The 20,191-nt window shown below is 40.8% G+C and overlaps 1 protein-coding gene across 1 annotated transcript; it reads right to left on the reverse strand.

The window, feature by feature from the left end:
* Positions 1-254: 254 nt before the first annotated feature.
* Positions 255-19,639, reverse strand: nr2f5 (nuclear receptor subfamily 2, group F, member 5). The gene is made up of 5 exons (XM_020609752.1): positions 19,190-19,639; positions 18,372-19,083; positions 8,712-8,992; positions 7,023-7,269; positions 255-2,499 (listed from the first exon to the last, which is right to left on the reverse strand). Exons 2-5 carry the CDS (start codon positions 18,736-18,738, stop codon positions 2,180-2,182), a joined length of 1,215 nt encoding a protein of 404 aa, XP_020465408.1. The 5' UTR covers positions 18,739-19,083; positions 19,190-19,639; the 3' UTR covers positions 255-2,179.
* Between the last annotated feature and the right edge of the window lie 552 nt (positions 19,640-20,191).

Below are 20,191 nucleotides of genomic sequence, written 5' to 3' on the forward strand. Positions count from 1 at the left end.
AAAAATGTGAGGACCATTACACAAACCTATAAGATAAAAGTTAATAACATCTCAATCTGTGCTGCTTTAATTATGACCAATCTGTCTTTGAACATGTTTTTGTTGGCACTGGGTCGAAATAGAATTACTCGTCTAAAACACATTTCTTGTTTTTGAGTACATGTTAAAAATACTGAGAAGAGCTCGTGCTTGTGAACGGTAGCACAATGAATCCAGTGTGTGCTGTGTTAACTTCATGACAGTAAAAGACAGCAAAAGAAAAACATATTGCGAACAACAACATTTTATTTCAATTAATGGATAAACTGTATTTCCAAACAAAAATAGAGGGGATAAAAACAAATTCAGAGTTCCTCTGTGTGAATTTGTTTATCAACAGATGGGTTTCTAAGGTCCCATATGGCTTTTCCAATACCAGTACTTGACGTTGATGCCATAGTGCCATGTTGGAAATGTGAGACACGTCAAAACAAACTTGTTTCTCCCATTAAGAAGAAAAACAACAAAAACAACTTAAAACTGTCCTAAGCTAAGTCACAGTCATAAGTCCACCTAGAATAATAATGTAACATAGACTGAGGTTTTCAGAGGTTAGTGATACATTTCTCTACAGTATCGGTACGATAAGCTCAAACGACATGACAATATCATCAGGACATGGCAAAGAACTCGCATGAGATCTGAAAAAAATGAAAGTGCTGATGATGTTAACAGAAATATCTGCTCTCATGACAGTAGTTTTATTAACATTTTAAATCTCTGTATTTTGTATCACCTTTTTGACTTTATATGCACATTATCCATTTTGACATTATGTGAGTTCATTTCCTCTCCTGACAGGACATAATACCTGTTATAACAGGTAACGAGAGATTATGGCACAGTCATAAGATAGATGCTCAGTGACAAAATCTTTGTTCTAAGGCAAGTACAGCTAGTTTTGTAACATGTTCCACCAGTCCAGAAGGTCAAATATTGACAATCATGACTAAAAAACAACAACGAGGATAGGTTGTGTCACTCTTGTGATAACATCATAAAAGGGGTTATAATTATTATGGGCCTTTTGGATGAATAAAAAAGGTAGATTGATCAAATGGTGCAATTGTAGTGAGAATCTACCAGTGCTGTGAATTTGCAGGAGTGAATAAGTGTTGGTTCTGACTAGTTTACAATGCAAGTGCCTAAGCTTTTATTTGTAACTTTTTTTTTATTTTTTATTTTTTACAAACTCCATCTCCCCCCTGAGACCCAAACACAAGTATACAGTCAAATTATAGACAAAGCAGACATTATATTTTCACCACCAACACTACCACAAAAATAATTCAAATATGCCTTTGTCAGCTTTGGCACAGGCTGCTGATAAGTGTACATTTTGCTGGGTTTGTCTTTTTTAATTGTTCTGATATTGGCATGTCTGTCTGTCTATCCACCCTTTAAACCTGAGCATTTCCCAATGAACCCTAATATGCTATAGATGCCTATGAATCAATGATATACTGTACATATGGACACAATCATGAGTTTTCTCCCCATATAAACAGTGCTAATAGAAACACACAATAAAACATGTTCTCTGCAAAAGTCCAAGTCAATTTGGCATCTCTCTTTTTTAATGGCTTCTGGTTTTCTTTTCAAAAATAAGTAAATATACAACAGGCTTTGTGCTCTTGATTGTAGAGTCCCATTGACAAAGCCCTTGCTCTGTATTCACTATACTGGGGTGCTTGTACACAGCCTCTGTAGGTGAAGGCACAGCACCAACAATAAAGCAAATGTTTTGTCTTTTGCTGCCTCTGTTTGCATGGGGTTTGAGACTGACATCTGAAGGGAGCCCAACAGACCTGCTGGTGAACTGCGTAATAACCTGTTCTACCAAACTGTCCTTCTCGTGCCACATCTCAAATGTAGACTACATCGTCGGGTGAGGGACTGCTATGGGCCGCTGTGTTTCTGCAGTGGTGGTGGATGATTGGTTGGCTTGTGTAACTGGCATAGTAATGGAGTGTACCATCAGTCTGTATTTTGAGTGGAATGGTGAAGAAGGTGCTTCCACTGGGAAAGCTGAGAAGTTGAATGCAGAACATGAAGGGAAGGACGTATGGATGGATGAGTAATCAAATGGATGTTCAGCCTGAATGTCTCCTGCAGCTTCTCCTTCATCTGTCTATACACCTCATGGCCCGTTCTCGTTGTAGTGGAGGGGGATGGGCCGCTCGCGTTGCACAGTAGGCATGTAGGGCCAATTGTAGCTGGAACCCGAGAGCAGCATGTCACGAAGTAATGTCTCGATGGGTGTCTTGCCTACCAACCGCACGAAAAACAACTGCTCGATGACCGGAGAGGAGACGATGCGCAGGGAGGGCAGGCGGAGGAGGAGGCGCCCAAAGCGGTTTGGTTGGCTGGGATATTGGTTCCTTACGTACTCCTCCAGAGCACACTGAGACTTCTCCTGGATGCTCTCCACGTGGGCAATATCTGACAGCCCCATAGCATCTAGAAGGAATGAAGACAGATAAGATTTATGGTCTATAAATAGAGGGAACTAAATCATCTTTATGTGTCTGAAAGGACAAATAAAGATACTTTTTAAAAGAATCTACAAGACGCTGTGCGACATGCAGATGATGGGCAGCAGACAGATCAGTGGAGGACTCAGACTACCTGTCACTGTGTGAGATTAGGTGATCATTGTGGCTTAGAGTTCTGAACAAAAAGACGGCAGACTACACATACCCCGACCAGCCATAGTTTCTGGTCTTTCACAATCCCTAGGTCAGAAGAGGCCAGAGACAGATCTGTAGGATCAGGAATGTCAACAACCAAGGGTCATATAATAGATGTTGTGAAACTTGGTAAGAAAAAGTTTAAAAAATTGTGTCATCTTAGTCTTTCCAATATTCCTCTTTGTCTGTGAGAAATGATAAAATGTCCAACACCCCGCATCTGTTGTAACCGGTCTGATGATGGGTAAACTGAACAGCATTAGATATAGCGCACACTGAATATGTGTGGCTCAGTCTGAAGTCTTCACCTGATATTGTACCATATATTAAATCTACCCAAGTTGATTAAAAGGGATGAATGAGAAAGATGACTCAGAAGGGTGGTCAGAGAAATCTTGTTCAAACATAAGGATATCCAGGTTGTCGCTGCAGAGACGTGTATCTACTACACCCCTGTGGTCTGTGTTCACAGCACACTACAGTGCTCACTCTCCCTGCAGCTGGAGGTCATGTTATGCCGTCCCCCTCCTCACACCTATCCTCTTGCCAGCTCCCACCTTGGCATGAGTGTCACACAACCAAGAGAGTGTGTAACGCTGTGCACGATACTTTTCACACCCTCCATTTGCAGGGGAGAGAATGGAGGATTTACCAAGGGAGGTCAGAGATGTGTGATCTCAAAACAAATACACATTTTACTGCATTCTGCCATGCATTGTACAGTGAGTGGGAGTGTTCTCTGGCTCTGGCCCCTCAGTGAACCTCCATTTGGAGAACAGGATTTCAATGAGGGCAATTTCTTCACAAGCGTGTTTTTTTAGTCTGAAAGCTCTGGCCCGTAGGTTTTAACCTGTCACCTTGGATCGTATGTCTCCTTTGTCATCTCACACTTTGATCTGCCTCATGTATAAACCCCACCCGTCTGGGTCTCACTTCTGCACAACAAAAAACGGGAAAAAAGTAATTTATGTCATATTTTAATCTAACATGGCAACCCCTCCCCACCCCCAGTGGACGATATACTCGTCGTTCTGGGTAAACAATTGCTCCCACTTTGGCCATATTTCCCTCCACTCGTGGAAGCAGCTGGATTGCTTTTTTGTCAGGCCAACATTTTGGTCCTGCATGACAAGGCACTCCGTGTCTGGCTGGAATTAGCAAAGCTGTCTGTGTGACTGAAACTACTTTGCGTGTCGAAGCGACAGCTCTGTGGGCGTCCTTCCCTGCCAAGCGCCATGGTTTTTGTCTGATCCCTGGGCACACAACAGGTCACTGGGGGTGAGGGATCAGGGTGGTAGGACTGAGATGCCCGTTCTCTGATGTGGCTTGATGGGCCTGGGCTTCATAGCGGGAGAGAGGAGGGAGGGTATTCTGGTGATTGTCTGAGCTTGTTAGCTCATCCTACAAAGGTCTGCAAGAGTCAGATTTATTAACGGGTCTGTCTAGTTTACTGCATGTGTGCACGTCTGCCTCCATTAAATTCAAATTTCTTTTCATATCCACACTTTTCACTAAATGCATTGCCTTCTAGAGCCTTTTGGCAAGACATGCACTTTTTGCAATGAGTGCACATGTGGGTACATCTGCCCACATACAGGGAAGTCACATGGGATGCTCAGGGCTACAAGGGTTATGTAGGTCATGGCCCAGGCTGCAGCAAATCCTCCGTCTCACTGAAACCCACCATACATAATTCAGCTCCCATGGTGGGGGCAGGGGTCCCAGGGCCTGGGCTCGGTTTGGGAAGCGTGGGGAGGAGGGGTGGATGACTGGTTTCAATAATAGATGGGATCCTGAGGCAGAGATGGCTGATGAAAGCAAAGAAGAGAAGGGAGAGGTGGATTCACAGCAATCCACATACATAGAGGAGAGAGGCCAGAAATACACAGAGTGGATGTGACACGCTATGCAAGGGAGAAATAAGGAAAAATGCAATAAAAACATGGGCAAGAAACATCTCAGCGTTCTTCACCATCCGTTTCCTCCTGGGTCACAGTGGATGATCTCTCAGAGAATTATCCCAGATGTGACAGTATTTTGTTAGGCACTGGAGAACAATGACTGTTAAAATAAATTTCAACACAGCTTATATATAAACTGTATCAAAACTATTTATCCTAGCTTATCTTATGGGTTTCCCCAAGATATAAAGTCTTATGTACATCTGAGTAGAGAGAACATACTATAACACACTATGTCAGTCTCCAGTGCCCTATTTTTTTTAAAAAGGTCTGGATATAATCTTTGCTAGCATAAATGCTTTTCCTTTATCATGAAGTCCTACTACCTATACTACAGTGAGGGAATAGAGTGGAATTATTCAGGTAAGAAATTAACATCACATCAAGGCCATGTTAATTTAATGTCACCACTCGAGGAGGTAAGAGTAACTGCTGTGAGTAGTAAACATATGGATTGATGGTTCAAAATAGCATGGGTCTATGGGTGCAGTATAAATAGTGGTTATTTTATTTAATGTAAATGAAGAACTAATTGCTTGTACATCAGTTTTCCTCAACAACAACAAATTACCAAACTGAACAACAACGTAACTACATGGAGGTCAGAAATTCAGTCACTACAAAACAGTGTCATCAAAGATAATGATAAAAATACAAGCTTCATGTACTGTATAAGTTTAACTCCAGCAACAAGTGATTTAAAAGAGGCACTGAGCTACTGCCAGGGCCAAAAGCTGCCGTTTACAGTATGAACGAGTGCTCAAATTAGAGCAAAATGAAAAGGTTGTGGGGCTGAATACAGCTGACATCGTCTTCATGCGTCTGTGAGCTCAAACTAGATTTGGACACAGTGGAAGGAAGAACTGTTTGTTACAGTTCAAGTCATTTGAGTTACTTTTTATTCTGAGGTTAAATAATGAAGTAACAGTTACAGCAGAAAGTCGGTCCTCTGTTGGCCTGTGCATCATACAGTAGTCAGCCTCTTTCATAACAGACAAAGTGAATCCTTGCAGGACCTCTTGGTTTCATATACAGTAAGCAATGATGCTGCTAACTAGCTAGCTTTTTCAACACAAATACATAACATTACTGGCTTCGACTATCTGTTAAATTTTGTTTTTTTATTTTTCAGACATGTACGTGCATTATGGAAATTATTATTATTATTATTATTTTCTCCCACAGGCTGCATCAGTGATAAATTTTAAAGCATATTTTGGCAATGATGCCCTAATTAAAGATAATTGTGAGTTTGAGGGATGTTGCCTTCTCTTTTCATAGTGGATAATCTAGAAAAATTGAATTATTCATTTTATTAGATAGAAATTTCTGCTTTGTATGTTATAATGTCCAACTATGGACAAGTATAAACTTACAAGAAGTTAAGTTGGGACTCCCATTAACTGCAGTTTGCTCACATGCTGCATGTACATACAGCATGTGCTGGATGTACATGCTCACATGCTGGGTGTTCAAGCAACTGGCATGAAAGGAAAATTTAAACATACTGTAAGTAGTGGTCAGACTATTATACTGATTGCACCGGGTTTATTTTAATCCTCTGGGAGGAGAAAACATTTTTATAAACTGATCAAAATTGGAAAAATATACTCACCTACAAATGGAATCATTTATTGTGTTTCCTAGACTATTAAAGTGAATGTATGTACTTATTTATTGTGAAGATGATTATTGAGTGATATATTTTAATGTTACTTGGTGCTGCTGTAGCCTTTGAATTTCATGGCATTCAATCCAGACTTGTGTTGCATCCAAAATATAATGAAAATGTTTGTTATCAATTTCCAACCTTGTAAAAGTGACCAGGACTTTTTTTAAGAAATAAAATTACTGTAAAAAAAAAATCACATTAATATAACATGGTGAAAATGCCTCTGTTACAAAATGCAACACACTGTTGCAGAGTTTGTTTTTTTTTTTTTTTGATCAGTTAGCCTAAATCTGACCTGATCAGAGTATTTTCTTGTCTTCTAGCAGTGAATCTCCTTTGCACATTATGGTTAACATGAAACTGTTGTTGCCCTTACAGTCTGAATCAAATTGCTGTTGTTGAAATCATTACAAATGGGGTATGAGTAGGTTTACATAAAAGATTCAACTACTAAAACCATGGATTTTGCTCTATTGAATCATGATAATTATTTTTAATCTTCTGCTTGGCCACTTCAGGGCCATCTGCCTCCAGTTATATCCTGCTTCAACATCTTGTTTTAAAGTGACATTATAAACTCAAGATACCACTGAAATGTCACGCAGTTTCCCTGTGATACTCCTCCGTTTATGTGTACAAATATGCTTCATTCAAACTCACCGGATGTGAAGAGCACAATGGACTTCAGGCATGAATATTCAGCTGTGTCAACCTGCAGGGCCTTCAACTTTTCCACCTGTTCTTGGAAGACACGGATGTGGTCCATAAAGGCCACCACACGCTCTGCCGACATGGGCGCAGCGTGCAGGCCGGCCGCTGCCAACAGAGGGGCCACATGAAGCGGCATGGAACATTGGGCTGCATTGAGGACAAAGAGCTCGCTCCATGACATGCGTAAGAGTGCCACCTAAAATACAGACAGAATATAGTGGTTATTAAAGCAAGAGAATGATAAGAAGAAGAAAAATCTACTTTTAATGTGTAATAGAAAACATCTTAAAATATAATATGGGTTGACAAAATAATATGTTAAACTCTGAAGTGATACATCTCAACAAGGTTGAACTGATTATGTCATCTTTTGTGTGCTGTAAAAAAATTAATAAATCAACACCTTGATATACAAAATACATTTTAAAGTGAGTACAAAAGCCCCAAAGGGAGAATCATCTTTGAAAATTAGGTCAGAAAATAGCGTAATTATTTAATATTACGAGGGGCACAGCTGTTAAAAATCACAACAGTCACAAGTTCAAATGAAAATATGTGATCCACTTTTGTAGCAGAATATATCATGACTGATTTAGTTAAGACCAATTAAAACAATTATTCTTTTAAGCATTTATATTATTACATCTACCCTGAATAATCCAGCTACCTGCTGTATGATTTAGACACTGTGAAGTTACAAGTGAAGAAGTTACAAGTGTAAACAGTCTTTTGATAGCCGGTGAAAAATAATTACAAAAACACCACAAAACCTGGGCTTTTTAAAACCATAGAACAAAGTGCACAATACTAAAGCACTTACAGAAAAAGAAAGGACAGATACTGTATATTCTTCATTTCAGTGTGACATTGATGATATATTAATGACATGGTGCAGCTACTGCATGACATTTTCATGATGACTGTGTCTGCCAAAGGTACATGTGAATATTTATAGGTCAGGCGATCACTTTGTGCCGAGACTTTACAGCTGGTGTAAATCTACATGTGCAGGATTGATGCTATGTCTGTCTGTATTGAAAGTTATGAGTGGCTATTTCTGCCTTCAGAGAATAATAAAGACAAATTGTTTAAAATGCCATGTAGTGGAGATTAACAAAAGAGGGGAAAAAAACTGAGAATTTTTAATTTTATTTATTGGCTCAGTTTTTTCTTAAAGAGTAAGCAGAGAATCAGTTCATTGGTCATACATCATGAGACTGTCTTTCATTGGATTACAGTTCTGTTTTGGTTCTGGTTCAACAGAAAAGTATTGTCTAATTATGTTTATGGTTATTAAGTCTTTTACGGAAGTAGACATGGACTGCAAAACCGGTGTGAAACATGCTCACATATTGCTCTGTTTTGGGTTGATATTTAATAAAGGCTCTCAGCTTATTAGTATTTACTGTATATTTAGGTTTTATTTTTTAAATACCGGGGTGCTTACTTTGTATGTTTGTAGGCCAAACACCAATCCACTATATTGTTTCTGTGTGCTTGATTAAAGGAAGAATTCAACATTTATAGTGCTGCACACAAGAGAATATACTGGGGCAAAGGAGTGACCTTCGGCCTCCAATGTTCCTGGTTGAATATTTTAATGTAAACTCACATAAATCATTAAAGTGGCTGACTCACCTGATCCATGAGCTGCAGATCAGGGAAGAAGGGGATGTTCTTGGCCCACTCAACAGCACTGAACAGCAACCTGGCTGCCAGCTCACAGATGTTCTCAATGCCCATCAAGTTGTTTCCTTGCATGCACTGGGAGCCGTAGCGAGATGTGGGGTAGGGCTCGGCACGCAGTAGCAGAGAGATGAAGCCGGATAGATAAGGCTGGCTGTTGTATGGGTCTGTGCCATTGGTCAGGTACTGTCCCGGGCTGCTCTGGGAGTTTGAAGTACGCCCTCGTTGTACAGCTGTTTGAAAATAAGAAAGATGGAAGATTAGAACTTGGTTGCCTAAATCTGAGCTTTTAATTCATGAATATGTAATGTTTTCCCAATGTTTCATTCTTTTCTTTTATCTCAAACCAGCTGACAACTTTTAACAGGTGCTACATTTCTATCATCAGGTTTTTATTACACTTTTATGATTGAGGAGGCCTCCTATAACAATATGTGATACATCTGAACCTGGTTTACATCCAGACAGGCCTAGCACAGTCTGCCTGAAAAGTTAGGCGAGACCTAATAACCTGAAACATAAATGTGGGGGTGAGGGGGCTGCAGAATGGGTTCAAAGGGGCAAAACGAGTAGAGACGGGAACATTTCTCTGACTCCTAAATATGTCAGTGCTCCTCCTTCCAGCAGATCAATGGAAAACGGATGGCTAAAGCCTTTCTGCACTGCTGTTGTGCATCAGTAAATAATGACAAGCAGCAGCCGCTAAAGATATAACACTTCTTCACACCTACATATGTTGTGCACCTATGTATGCATGCACACACATCACACATGGATACATAAAGTAACATGCCTCCTCCCTCTACTGGCAAATGGCTCAGCCTGAAGAAAAAAGGGCACACAGAGGCCAGACACACACACACACAAATGCCCAACCCCCCCGTGTGGAGTGATGATGATGCGACGAGTGCTCAAAGGCCCATTTGGAAAACACCTGTTCAGTCATTCCCACTGTCTGACTAATAACTTCATCTACTGTTACACAGAGCGGCTGAGAATGGGGAGAGCGAGGCAATGAAAATGCAAGGGGTGGGGGGGGCAAATGTGAGGAAGAAAAAATTAGGTGAAAAGTGTGAAATGGTGAGATAAGGGGGAGAAGTGAGTAAGTTGAAAGAAGGGAAATTGAGGGCAGGGAGAGGGGAGAGTGGCAGACAGAGGAAGAGAAAAGGTGTGGAGTTCTATATGTTTGAATAGAGCCTGAGACAGAGAGCGGTGGTTCACATAAAGAGACGGGTGGAAGGAGGGGTTTGGAAAATGCTTTTCAACTCTGCATCACCTGTCGCCTCATACACAGCAGCTGTGTCAACTGAATGCACCATGGCACTTCTGAAAAACACTGTCAAATCACTCAAGAGTATTAGAAAAATGCCTTTAATTCTAGCCTGTTGGGGAAAAAATGCCTCTGCACAAAAGGTGGTGACCTCAAACTACTAGTTTTCCCTGTGAACTTGTGTCAACCTGTGTCCTGGAAAAGAATGTGGTTTCCTTTGGCAGATAGTGCAGTCTTGCTATGAGGTGTTGCCTGTCACATAGATAGAGTTGCACAGTGGGACATTCCTTGTCACTCACTGTCCAGCAGCTCTCATCTTGCTTTACAAACGACAGCTGTCAGATTAGTGACACGTTATCAAAGATTACCTGGTCAAATATGTTCACTTCAGGCACTTGGAGGTGTGAAGTGAGACATTGCTAAATCTATCAGTGCTCTGGCTGTCAGTCAAAGAACTTATTGTAGTACAGGCTTGTGAAAGATTTGACAAGTCCTCTGAAGTAAACAGGTTTTTACACTGAAGTGTCTTCTGATCTGACACCTCTATCATGGACATCATTTGTCTGTGCCATCAACGTTACACGTGACTGTTGACAAAATAAACTAGTTTTATGATGTGACAACACTATGGTTAATGTTTGGTTAGGTTCAGACACAAACACCTCGGTTAGGTTTAGAGAAAGATCATGGTTTCAGTTTTAAAAAGTACTTAAACAAGCTTAGGGGATCTTTATTATCATGGTTACAATAATAACCACATGACTGAGGTTAGGGAATGATCACGGTCAAGAGAAACAAATAGCAGCGTCCCCTGCTAAAATCCAACATTTTGGTGAGAGTCCTTGACCTCCTCCCAACACCTGACGTCCTCCTTTGCAACAATCATAAATGCCAGGGCCACTAGAGAGTCTTGTCATTTGAGTGTAAACTGATGTTCAGTTGCTAAAACAACTCATTCTGTCATTTTCCTTGGGAGAACAGTCTTGGAAAACTCTTCCCTGACTGTCTGAAAACTTCCATGGCCTAAAACTGGCACCCTGTCTGTGCTAAATAATGGGTTTCATCTAAAAACATTTTGGACTTCTCACTAATGCATTAGCCAGGTTGTAAAACAAAGCGTCCCTGACCTCCACGGAAAACTGATCAAATTCACCAAAATTCACTGACATTCCACCAATTCCATGACCTGCTGGGACCCAGCTGCTCCTCGTACGTAGTCCTGATTTATAAATTCACAGCTATTAATCTGCTGTCATACTGATTAGCTGTTAATCCTGCAGATGGTGGTGAATCTACTTGATCCACTTGACTTTTCAAAGAGGCACTGTGGGGGTCACTCATGGCTGAGGGGCAGCGCACTTGAGTACGTCACTGCTCTCTGTCTTCCCTTGCCCTCAGCTGGCTGATGACACTGATGTGCAGAGAGAAAGGAAAAAGGAAGAGGGGTGACAGAGAAAAGTCCAAAGGAACAGAAAGAAATAGAGACAAGAAGAGGCAGAGAGAGATGTCGAATTTTGTCAAAGAGGAGGGCAGATCAGCATTGTATTAGAGAGAAACAAGGAATATGAAGTCAGAGATAAAGAATAAAATGTGGTGTGGGAGTGCCTGATATATTCCGCCTTTAAAGTTGTGCACTTATTTTTCCTTGGTAAACAAAATTATTCCAACCTGAGAGAAGACAAAGCACTGAAAACAGCCTACAAATTTCCAAAATGTAAAACAAAACAGCATCCTGTGTAGGTAGGGCATGAAATGAAGGCACGAGGAACAAGGGAGAGGAGGAAAGTGCATGCACACAGAGCTACCATGGGACATTTCAGCTGTGACTTTCAAAATGCCACTTCAGCAAATGGCAGCTGCCAGAGTGCACGCTTTGCTGCCTGGCTGCCCTGGATTAGCCTGTGGGTCAGACTGTTAGTGGAATTACAGCAGCTAAATACAATTAAGGTTTATCAACATTTGGACTCAAAGGTCACTGTGCCAGGTTACACAGATGCATTATAGATTTGGCTCAGACTGATAGTTGCATTTAATAAGCAGCTTTTCCATTTCTAGAGCTTCCTTTAAAACACGCTGCCCTGTGTGAACCAGCGCCTGTGTTTCAACTGAATGGGAAAGCGTGTATGTGATTGTGTACAGTATGACAGTTTGACAACATTCAAACATCTTGTAAAGCAACCAAAGAAATTTCTAAACTTGTGGGTGTAATGCTAAAAAAACAAGTAATTTTATCTGGTATAAAAGATTAGGAAGGTAAAAAATAAAGATAATTTTTTTTATGCCTAAATATGTACTGTATGCCACTGCATATTCTGTAGATGTACATGGCTGTGATCCAGGTCAGAGGAAAGATGAGCCTTTAATAGTTTTATTTTGGCCCTGACCTTTGTCCTGCAGCCCACTGCTCTGCAGAAGTGCACAGAGAGTCAAATAGGAGTAGAAAAGAACTAATGTGTAAACCAGGAAAGAGTTAGTGATAATGAAAAAGAGAGGGACAAACATAGAGATGATACTGAGCAGAACAAAGTTTTTAAAAAAATGTTTATACTGTATTTATCAGTCTGAATTCCTGGTAACAGCCTTGGTGCTAAGGTCCTGTTGTTCTGACCATTCCCACGTGACGTTTTTTTTTTTTTTTTTTTTTTTTTTTGGGGCCCTTTCTAGCTGGCTAACTCTTATTTTGTTGGCTTTGTCTCTTAAACTGACAACATAGTTTGCTGTTATAATTTCTGCTCTCATCAAATACAAGGAAATTAATTTGAAGATTTGGTTTTAGTATTAATTAGCTCACGGTTTCTGTGAAAAAGATATGAAATGTACGGATACTGTGGTGTCAAACAGTTCGTTATCCACAGTATTTCTGTGTGCTATTGTGCAAGAGCATGCTCTCATGCTACACCAAGTTCTTCTTCGGTTTATTTTACAGAAACACTTCCTGCTGCTGGCTAAAACATGAACATTCTCATATAAATCAGCAACCGAACACTTGTTGCATTCGACATGCTCAAAACATTGCAAAATGGTTAAAGCTACTATAATCACTATCTTTACAATAACAATGGTTCATACACATACTTGTATGTGAAAGGGGTTGCTATAGCCACAAATCCACACAGAGTTATCATCGCTCTCTGAAGATTCCCTCAACTCGACAGAGGATTCTAACATCCTTCAGCTTGTTGGTTTGGTCTTCTCACCCCTGCTCTGATTTACTCCCACTGCTCTCATCCACACTGTAAATGCATGTTAACAAAGAAAAAAGGTCTAAAAACAGCAGACGGACAAAGACTGGTGAACACGGTGGAGCAGTAGCAGCTAACGAGGCAAATACTTCCCTCGGGAGTGGGTAGAGACCAAAACAGAGCTAAAAGAGATCAGACCACCAGAAGCACAACTCCAAAGGAATACTAATCTTGCTCCATATCTGGTTGAAGTGTAAATAGGCAACTGTTTCCTAACCACATCTTTATAAGCTGACAATATGTCAGTGTTTTATTTATAGCTTCTTTCTGCTGCCCTCAAGTGCCGTAGCCATACCATGGAGTAGCCAGCTTTCAAAGTGTAGCATTAAATACATGTTTAATGGTACAAAATGTGCATTTATGGCTGCTTGGAACATTTAACAAAGATATGACATCTGATGCAAATTGCCTCACACTACTGAACAATTGCAAGTTTTCCTAAACTTGGTATATATTATGTGCATTCACTGAAAAACAATCAGAGAGAGACAGAACAAAGCAAATTAGATATTTCTCCTTACTACACTACTCATCTACTGAGAAATTACTGACAACTAACCATCTACACACTGACAGAGAACTGACAAAGATCCCAGTTAATCAAACTCGAGAGTGCAGCGGTATGAAGCCAATGGGCAAGAGGCGGGGTCCACCCTGGACAGGTCACCAGTCTATAACAAGGCTGCCAATATTCATTTAAAAAACAATATTTCATTGCAAAACCATTGCATTGGTTTGGTCCAAATGGGGACAAATAAGAAAAGTTTGATGCAGTCTCTCCTGCTTCTTTCCTTCTGTGCTACTACTCCACTTCCTCTCTGTAAGTAGAGATAAGATCATTAGCTAAATGCCTAAAATATAAATGTGCACAGATTCCCTACAGTGCTATATTAGAGAATGTGTGTCAGACTGAAGGAGAAGCCTTGTTGGGTGTTAAATGTTTCTGACAGTGACTGACAAATTCTGTGCCTCTTTCTCAACTGTGTTTGTTCTTACAAATGACCCAAGTGACACAAAAACTGGTTTTTCTGCTTAAGTCACAAGCAAAACAGTCTATAGTCGGTATGTTGGGAGTTATTGACTTAATGCACCTCAGAAGGTCACATTGTGTTTACTTTTGTCACATTACTGTGCAGAAATGAGCATAAAAAGCACCTTCATATAACATAGGAAATTGTGTTAACTGCAACATGAACCTCTTCACCTTGACGTGTCCAAATGCATTAAAGAACAGCGTTGTTCATCTACACTATGAACCCCCAAGCCTTTCTGTAACCGGCTCCAGTGTGTCACTTTAAAGGATGCTGAATGATATGTCAGTGGAGCCCTTTTCCTCTGAGAGGCTGCTGATAATGACAGTGAGTGTGGTGACAGGGGTTAAGTATTTGAATTTGTCAATAGCTAAATTGCTGGGATGTAATGGTAAAGGCTTTCAGAGCCAAAGGAGGCCAGACTGCAGTGTTTTCGTGTTAAACTGCCCACTGTGGAGTATAGATTAGTCAATACACACAGTGTGTTGGACTTTAGTGCTCCAGTGGGGTATTTACCCACTGCAGAGACACTGACCGGTTCACACATTTGGACTTTGACTTCATCCTGTCTGTTATTAATGTTTTAGTTTTGGTTGACCTATATTTTCCACTGCTGTTGGTATTTTGTCAGAGGAAGCAGCACCCTTCCCACTGCACATGCTAAATGTGGGTATTACAGACTCCGGTGCTGCAAATGGATGCTGAGACTATTTACTATCAGTACACTCTACTAGCTCTGCTAACTGTGTGTGGCTGCATGTGTTGCGTACACACAGATGTCCAGGTATACACAACAATGCACACACAAACAAGATGGAAATAGTCTGACTGCATTAGGGGTGGAAAGGTACGCATATTCATACAGAATGCTTTGCCTCTCTGCTTCCTGTTCAGTCTAGAAACTGCCCTGACAAAAAGAAACAAGTGGAGCTTCTGTGTAGCTGTGTGGTGACATAATGTTCCTGAGATTTTAGAGGCTTGATTCCCACTGAGCTTAGAAATGTCATGGTGGTGGAAGGTGTCCCAGATAAAAATATCCAACATATGATAGTATGTTCTACACAACAATCCACAGGTCAAATGTCTCTTTTGAAAAAATAAAAAAGAAGCAGTCACTTGACAGCGTAATTCTTCTAAATCCACTCATGAAACTTTTAGCATGTGTTCTCATATAATAATACAAGTTGCTTCATCCACCAACACTTTGTCTCAGGCTTATAGTTGTTACTTTGTCATCATCTGAAGTACATTATGACCTTTATGCTATGATATATGCATGTCCAAGTACACACTCAACAAACTGTATTTTTACATGTGAATCCTCAAGATCTTTTCAGCAACCTTGAAATACTGTTGGAAAACAGAAACATCAAATCTATATTTCTCCTGGATCTTAACTGAGAGTAAACAGTGTCTTCTTGATCACCTTTGTTGAACCTGTTGAATGAAGGAAACATGACTTACTGTTTCAAATACCAATCAATATTTATGTTTCCACAAATATTTCAAGTTAGACAGTTTGTCTGGATGCTTTCAATGCCTCACAAAATTAACAGAAATCATGGCTTAAAAGCTATATTATTTATAATTAATTATGATCACAGCCTCTCTCAGTCTCTCATTAGCTATTAATGGTAATTAATTCTTTCTCTCTTTGTTTTTTTTTATCTGTGTATTATTCTTGAGTTTTGCTAGACAGTGTTTGTATCTTAACAAAAATTGTCCTTAGTTGACAAATGAATTATGAAAAACAGAAAATGGCTGCCAAAGAGGGTTTAAAGATAGTGTTTAATCCCACTGACCTCAAATGCACCAACAGATGAGCTCAGTCTCTAAGTTGACCTGCTTCATATTAAAGTGTTTTGCACTCAACCTAACCAGCGCTGAAAACAGTTTATATCAACAGATGATGCGTTTTAAAACCATTTTCTACATCTATTCCATTTGGAGATAAATTACTCTCCTTCCAGCTGATCTGTTTTTCAACCAGCCAACATTATCTGGGTTCATTTCAAAGTGCCACTCTTTCAGTTTTGGATTTGGCTGAAATTGAATAGAAAGAACCCGTTTATACCAAATGAAAAGAGTATTTACTTATTTTTAGAAAAAAAATAGATATCTGTTGAGTTGTGAAGATAAATATTTTTCGCAGTGTAGACTAGTCAGTATTAATCTATAACGTTACCTCAAATAGCTAATTCCTTTCAGGTGCATGTCCTAAAAAAGACCGAAAGGTTGCACTGCAAAAATGACACTTTAACCATGTTGGACTATTATAAAACTGACTGCTATTTAACTTTACCCCCTAAAAAAATATAGATATACCAGTAAAGGTATAGGCCTAAAGTAAGGCATTTATTTTGATTGCAATTTCATTTTCAGATATTTCAACTGGATGTTAATTTATCTTCAAATAAGACAGATGAGATGAGTCGATGAGGAAAACTAAAGTTAGAAAGTATCTCTTTTTCACTTCCACATCTTTTCACTTCCTTGAACTTTTTACAGACTGGATCTTTTTGCTGTAAACAAGCTGCGGCGCGTCAGGCGATTTCCTCTGGTTCGTTGAGTCGGAGGACTGAAAGGAGCATGACCCAGTCGGAGTGGCTTGCGGGTATTTTACATGAAGAAAGGCTGTGTGTACAGTGCACACACACATGCTCACACACCGCCAGAGAGGCATAGCGGTGCGCAATAGCGGGAACCCTGGGGGGGATCAACTCATCTCAGGCTCTAAAGAAGACGGGTATTTCCACCCATCTCCGTATTTACAGTTTGGCTCAGGCAGAGAACAAAGGACGGCAGGGTCGTTGTGGAAACACTGTCTGTCCTTCAACATCTCCTGCCAAAGTGTCCTTGAGCAAGGCTGCTCACTGATGCCTGCCCTGTTCTGTCCTTTAAGAAGGAAACGAACAGGGCATCTTCATTAAAGACTCACTCTTAAGGATAACTGAGGTAGCCAAAGACTTTTTTTTTGCCCTTGACTCACTTGTTTTCATAGACGTGTGCAATTTACGTAGCCTACTGGCATTTTCATTTATTTCTTCACCAGATTAAACAGACATCGACTGCATCTACAGACTTACATTGCCTTTTGGTCTGAATAAACTGTCGCATCTAAATCAGGAGGTTCTCTAAATGATGCCTGGCTGGAGTCCTGTAATTCAGCCCAAAGTGCATAAACAAACACAAACAGGAACCCATCACTAGCGCAGCCAACACCGCAATTTGGCTCCGTTTTGGTTCACATTTTAAAATACGCACCATCGCATCTCTCACGACCATGGTGTCGCTGCTGAATGATGATTAATAAGGGGGGGGGGCGCTGTACTGCTCCTCTTTGGCACTAACTGACCCGTTGTTAATCCAACACAATACAACCAATGTAGCGGCATCCTCTTATGGCGGCTCTGGGTGTTGGTGAGCAAACAGCATAATTAAAACTGGGGGACAAAAGAGGGATTTGACAAAAGAGCGGGGTGAATAGTTTAGGTTTGTTAGATAAATGTCACATAAGCAGGTGGTGACTGATTATATACCTAAAATAAAATGAAATGTCGAGGCACATAGCCTACCCGATCAACAGACAACATGACGCACACACACGCACAGATCTCTAAATGACTCTTTTAACCTGACATGCGAAAAAATACTAGATGGTCACGTTTAGTCCTGAAATGTGTTTTCTCACAGCAAGAACAAGAATCTGTCACCGTGGTGAAGTAACTCTCTCCAGTACAAATAACTTCCTTATTTCATGTTTTATTAACACAAGAGATAAAAACGTCCCTAGTCTGTACTTTGGTACAAAGTTTTATTGTTTGTTTTTGTTTTGTTTTGTTTTGTTTTTTTTAAGGAAAGTAATTAAAGAAGTGAGGCTGCATTGGAAACAGGAGCCAGCTTTAAAACAATCTTTCACGGCTGTCTTTCAGATGTAGTGACCTGTTAAGATTGGTATTTAGCAGTGAACAACATTACGCACACAAAATGTTTTGTAAACAAATGTGTCCAGTGCCACATGTTCACAATGACATTCACTCACACCCACGGAGGAGACCTCCGGCGTTACCTTCTCGCCTCATGCCGACTTTGAGGCACTTCTTAAGCCGGCAGTACTGACACTGATTCCGGTGGTGCTGGTCGATGGGGCAGTCTCGGTTCCCCCGGCAGGTGTACGTGAGGTTTCGCCTCACGGAGCGCTTAAAGAAGCTTTTGCATCCCTCGCAGGTGAACTGGCCATAATGCTTCCCACTGGATTTGTCCGAACACACCATGCAGTCCACATTAGGAATCTTGTCCCCGGAAAGCGCGTCGTTCCCCGGGGTGGAACCGTTGGGTGTCCCCGGTGCCCCGCCGGGCTCCTGGCCACAAATCTGGAGCTGAGACCCCGGATCTGCAGAAATGTTCTCTGGCCATTGGTTTACTACCATTGCCATGCTATCCCTAAACACTTTGGTCTTTGTATAAATCACAGAAGGAGAGTCCGACGGAGTGATAAAGATCCGTCCTGACGTATTGGGAGAAAAAACGAGGAAAGCCAAAAAGACGCTTCCCACTTCCTCCAGAGATTTATCTGCGCTTATGTACGTTGTTCTATGGTACTGAATTCTTTTTATAAATGTCTATCAAAGTTTACAGCAGCAACGAGGGATCAACATGTTCGATGCATGTGAGCAGAGCCTACAACTCCCGGTGTTCCTCGCTGCGCAGAAATCCATAAACACGCTGTTCTTCAGAGTAGAACCTCTTGGAAAAGTCAGTCCAATACGTCAGTGTGTCAGCTGTAAAAAAATAAAAAATAAAAATCAAAGGTTATCTGTCTTTCCCCCTGTCTCTAGAACTGGAAATAGAGAAAATAACTGTGATATAACAGACAATATTTCGTACTATCTCAGTTGGTCGCTCCAAAATAACCCACGCTCTGCTGCATTTGGATTCACTCTGGATAAACTCTGTCTCTTGGGTGTCAAGCTTGATTTTATACTGACTACATCTCACGTAGGTGGGGGACTTATTTAGTCCCAGCAAGCTCTTGCAAGCGGTATAACGCGCAAGTCCCGAGGAGCAGTAGACAATCCTGGTTGGTGTTGTTCCTACACGCCGCGATGAGGTTTTGGATAGCGACGTCCGTGTTCGCTCTGATATTTCTTTGCCCAAAAACAACGCCTGGAAATCCCCACTGATGTTCTGGGTGATCTTCCGTAAAGGGAAACAGACACAGAGACGGTTTAAGTAGAACAATCTCTGCTGCTGTAGTGTATTACTTCACCCTTCGTCTGCCCGTCTCTGCGACTCAAAGCTTCAGTTTGGGGAAAGTGTCACTGGAAGGCTGTCTCATACGGCTGCGCCTATGGCGGCACTCCATATAAGGTCATAACAGCCAAATAAGGCCATAAGCCCTCCCAACAGCGGGAGAGGCGAGGGATGAAGAGTCGGGCTTCATTGGTCCGAAAAGTCTAATAGAAAAAGTAAGGAGCTTTCTGATTGGTTGGTGGTTGGTGAGGATGGATTTGACTGACAGGAGCGCTTGTTGTGATGCAAGTGGCTAAAAGTGGGTTACATTAGTTTCTCACTGAAAATAAAAGATTTGCATTTGTGCGTGGATAACCTTGTGGGTAACTACAGTTCACAGCTCTGAAAATTAGCTACGTTGAATCTTCATCTACAGTGTTTAGAGAAATATAAATGCAGCTGCACGCAGTTTGATCTTTTAGTCGATTTTAAAGGCTAATGCAAATCTTTATGAGGAGGAGGGACGCGTTAAAGGCAAGACCACAAAAATAGGCTATATATTTTCTCTTCTTTGTGCAGAATGGTTTATGTGAAGGGTTTGACAGTAGAAGGCTGTTTTCACATTTATTTTCTGAAGGACAAATCTTAAATTTGAGC

The sequence above is a fragment of the Monopterus albus genome, unplaced genomic scaffold (genome assembly GCF_001952655.1).
Source record: "Monopterus albus unplaced genomic scaffold, M_albus_1.0 scaffold101.1, whole genome shotgun sequence".
NCBI classification, from domain to species: domain Eukaryota; kingdom Metazoa; phylum Chordata; class Actinopteri; order Synbranchiformes; family Synbranchidae; genus Monopterus; species Monopterus albus.

Coding starts and splice junctions, on each gene's coding strand:
- nr2f5 (XM_020609752.1), bottom strand. CDS start 18,738: ATGGCAATGGTAGTAAACCAATGGCCAGAGAACATTTCTGCAGATCCG. Junction 8,993..18,371: donor AGTCGGCATGAGGCGAGAAG/GTAACGCCGGAG, acceptor ATTTTCAAACAG/CTGTACAACGAGGGCGTACT. Junction 2,500..7,022: donor CATTGTGCTCTTCACATCCG/GTGAGTTTGAAT, acceptor CATTCCTTCTAG/ATGCTATGGGGCTGTCAGAT.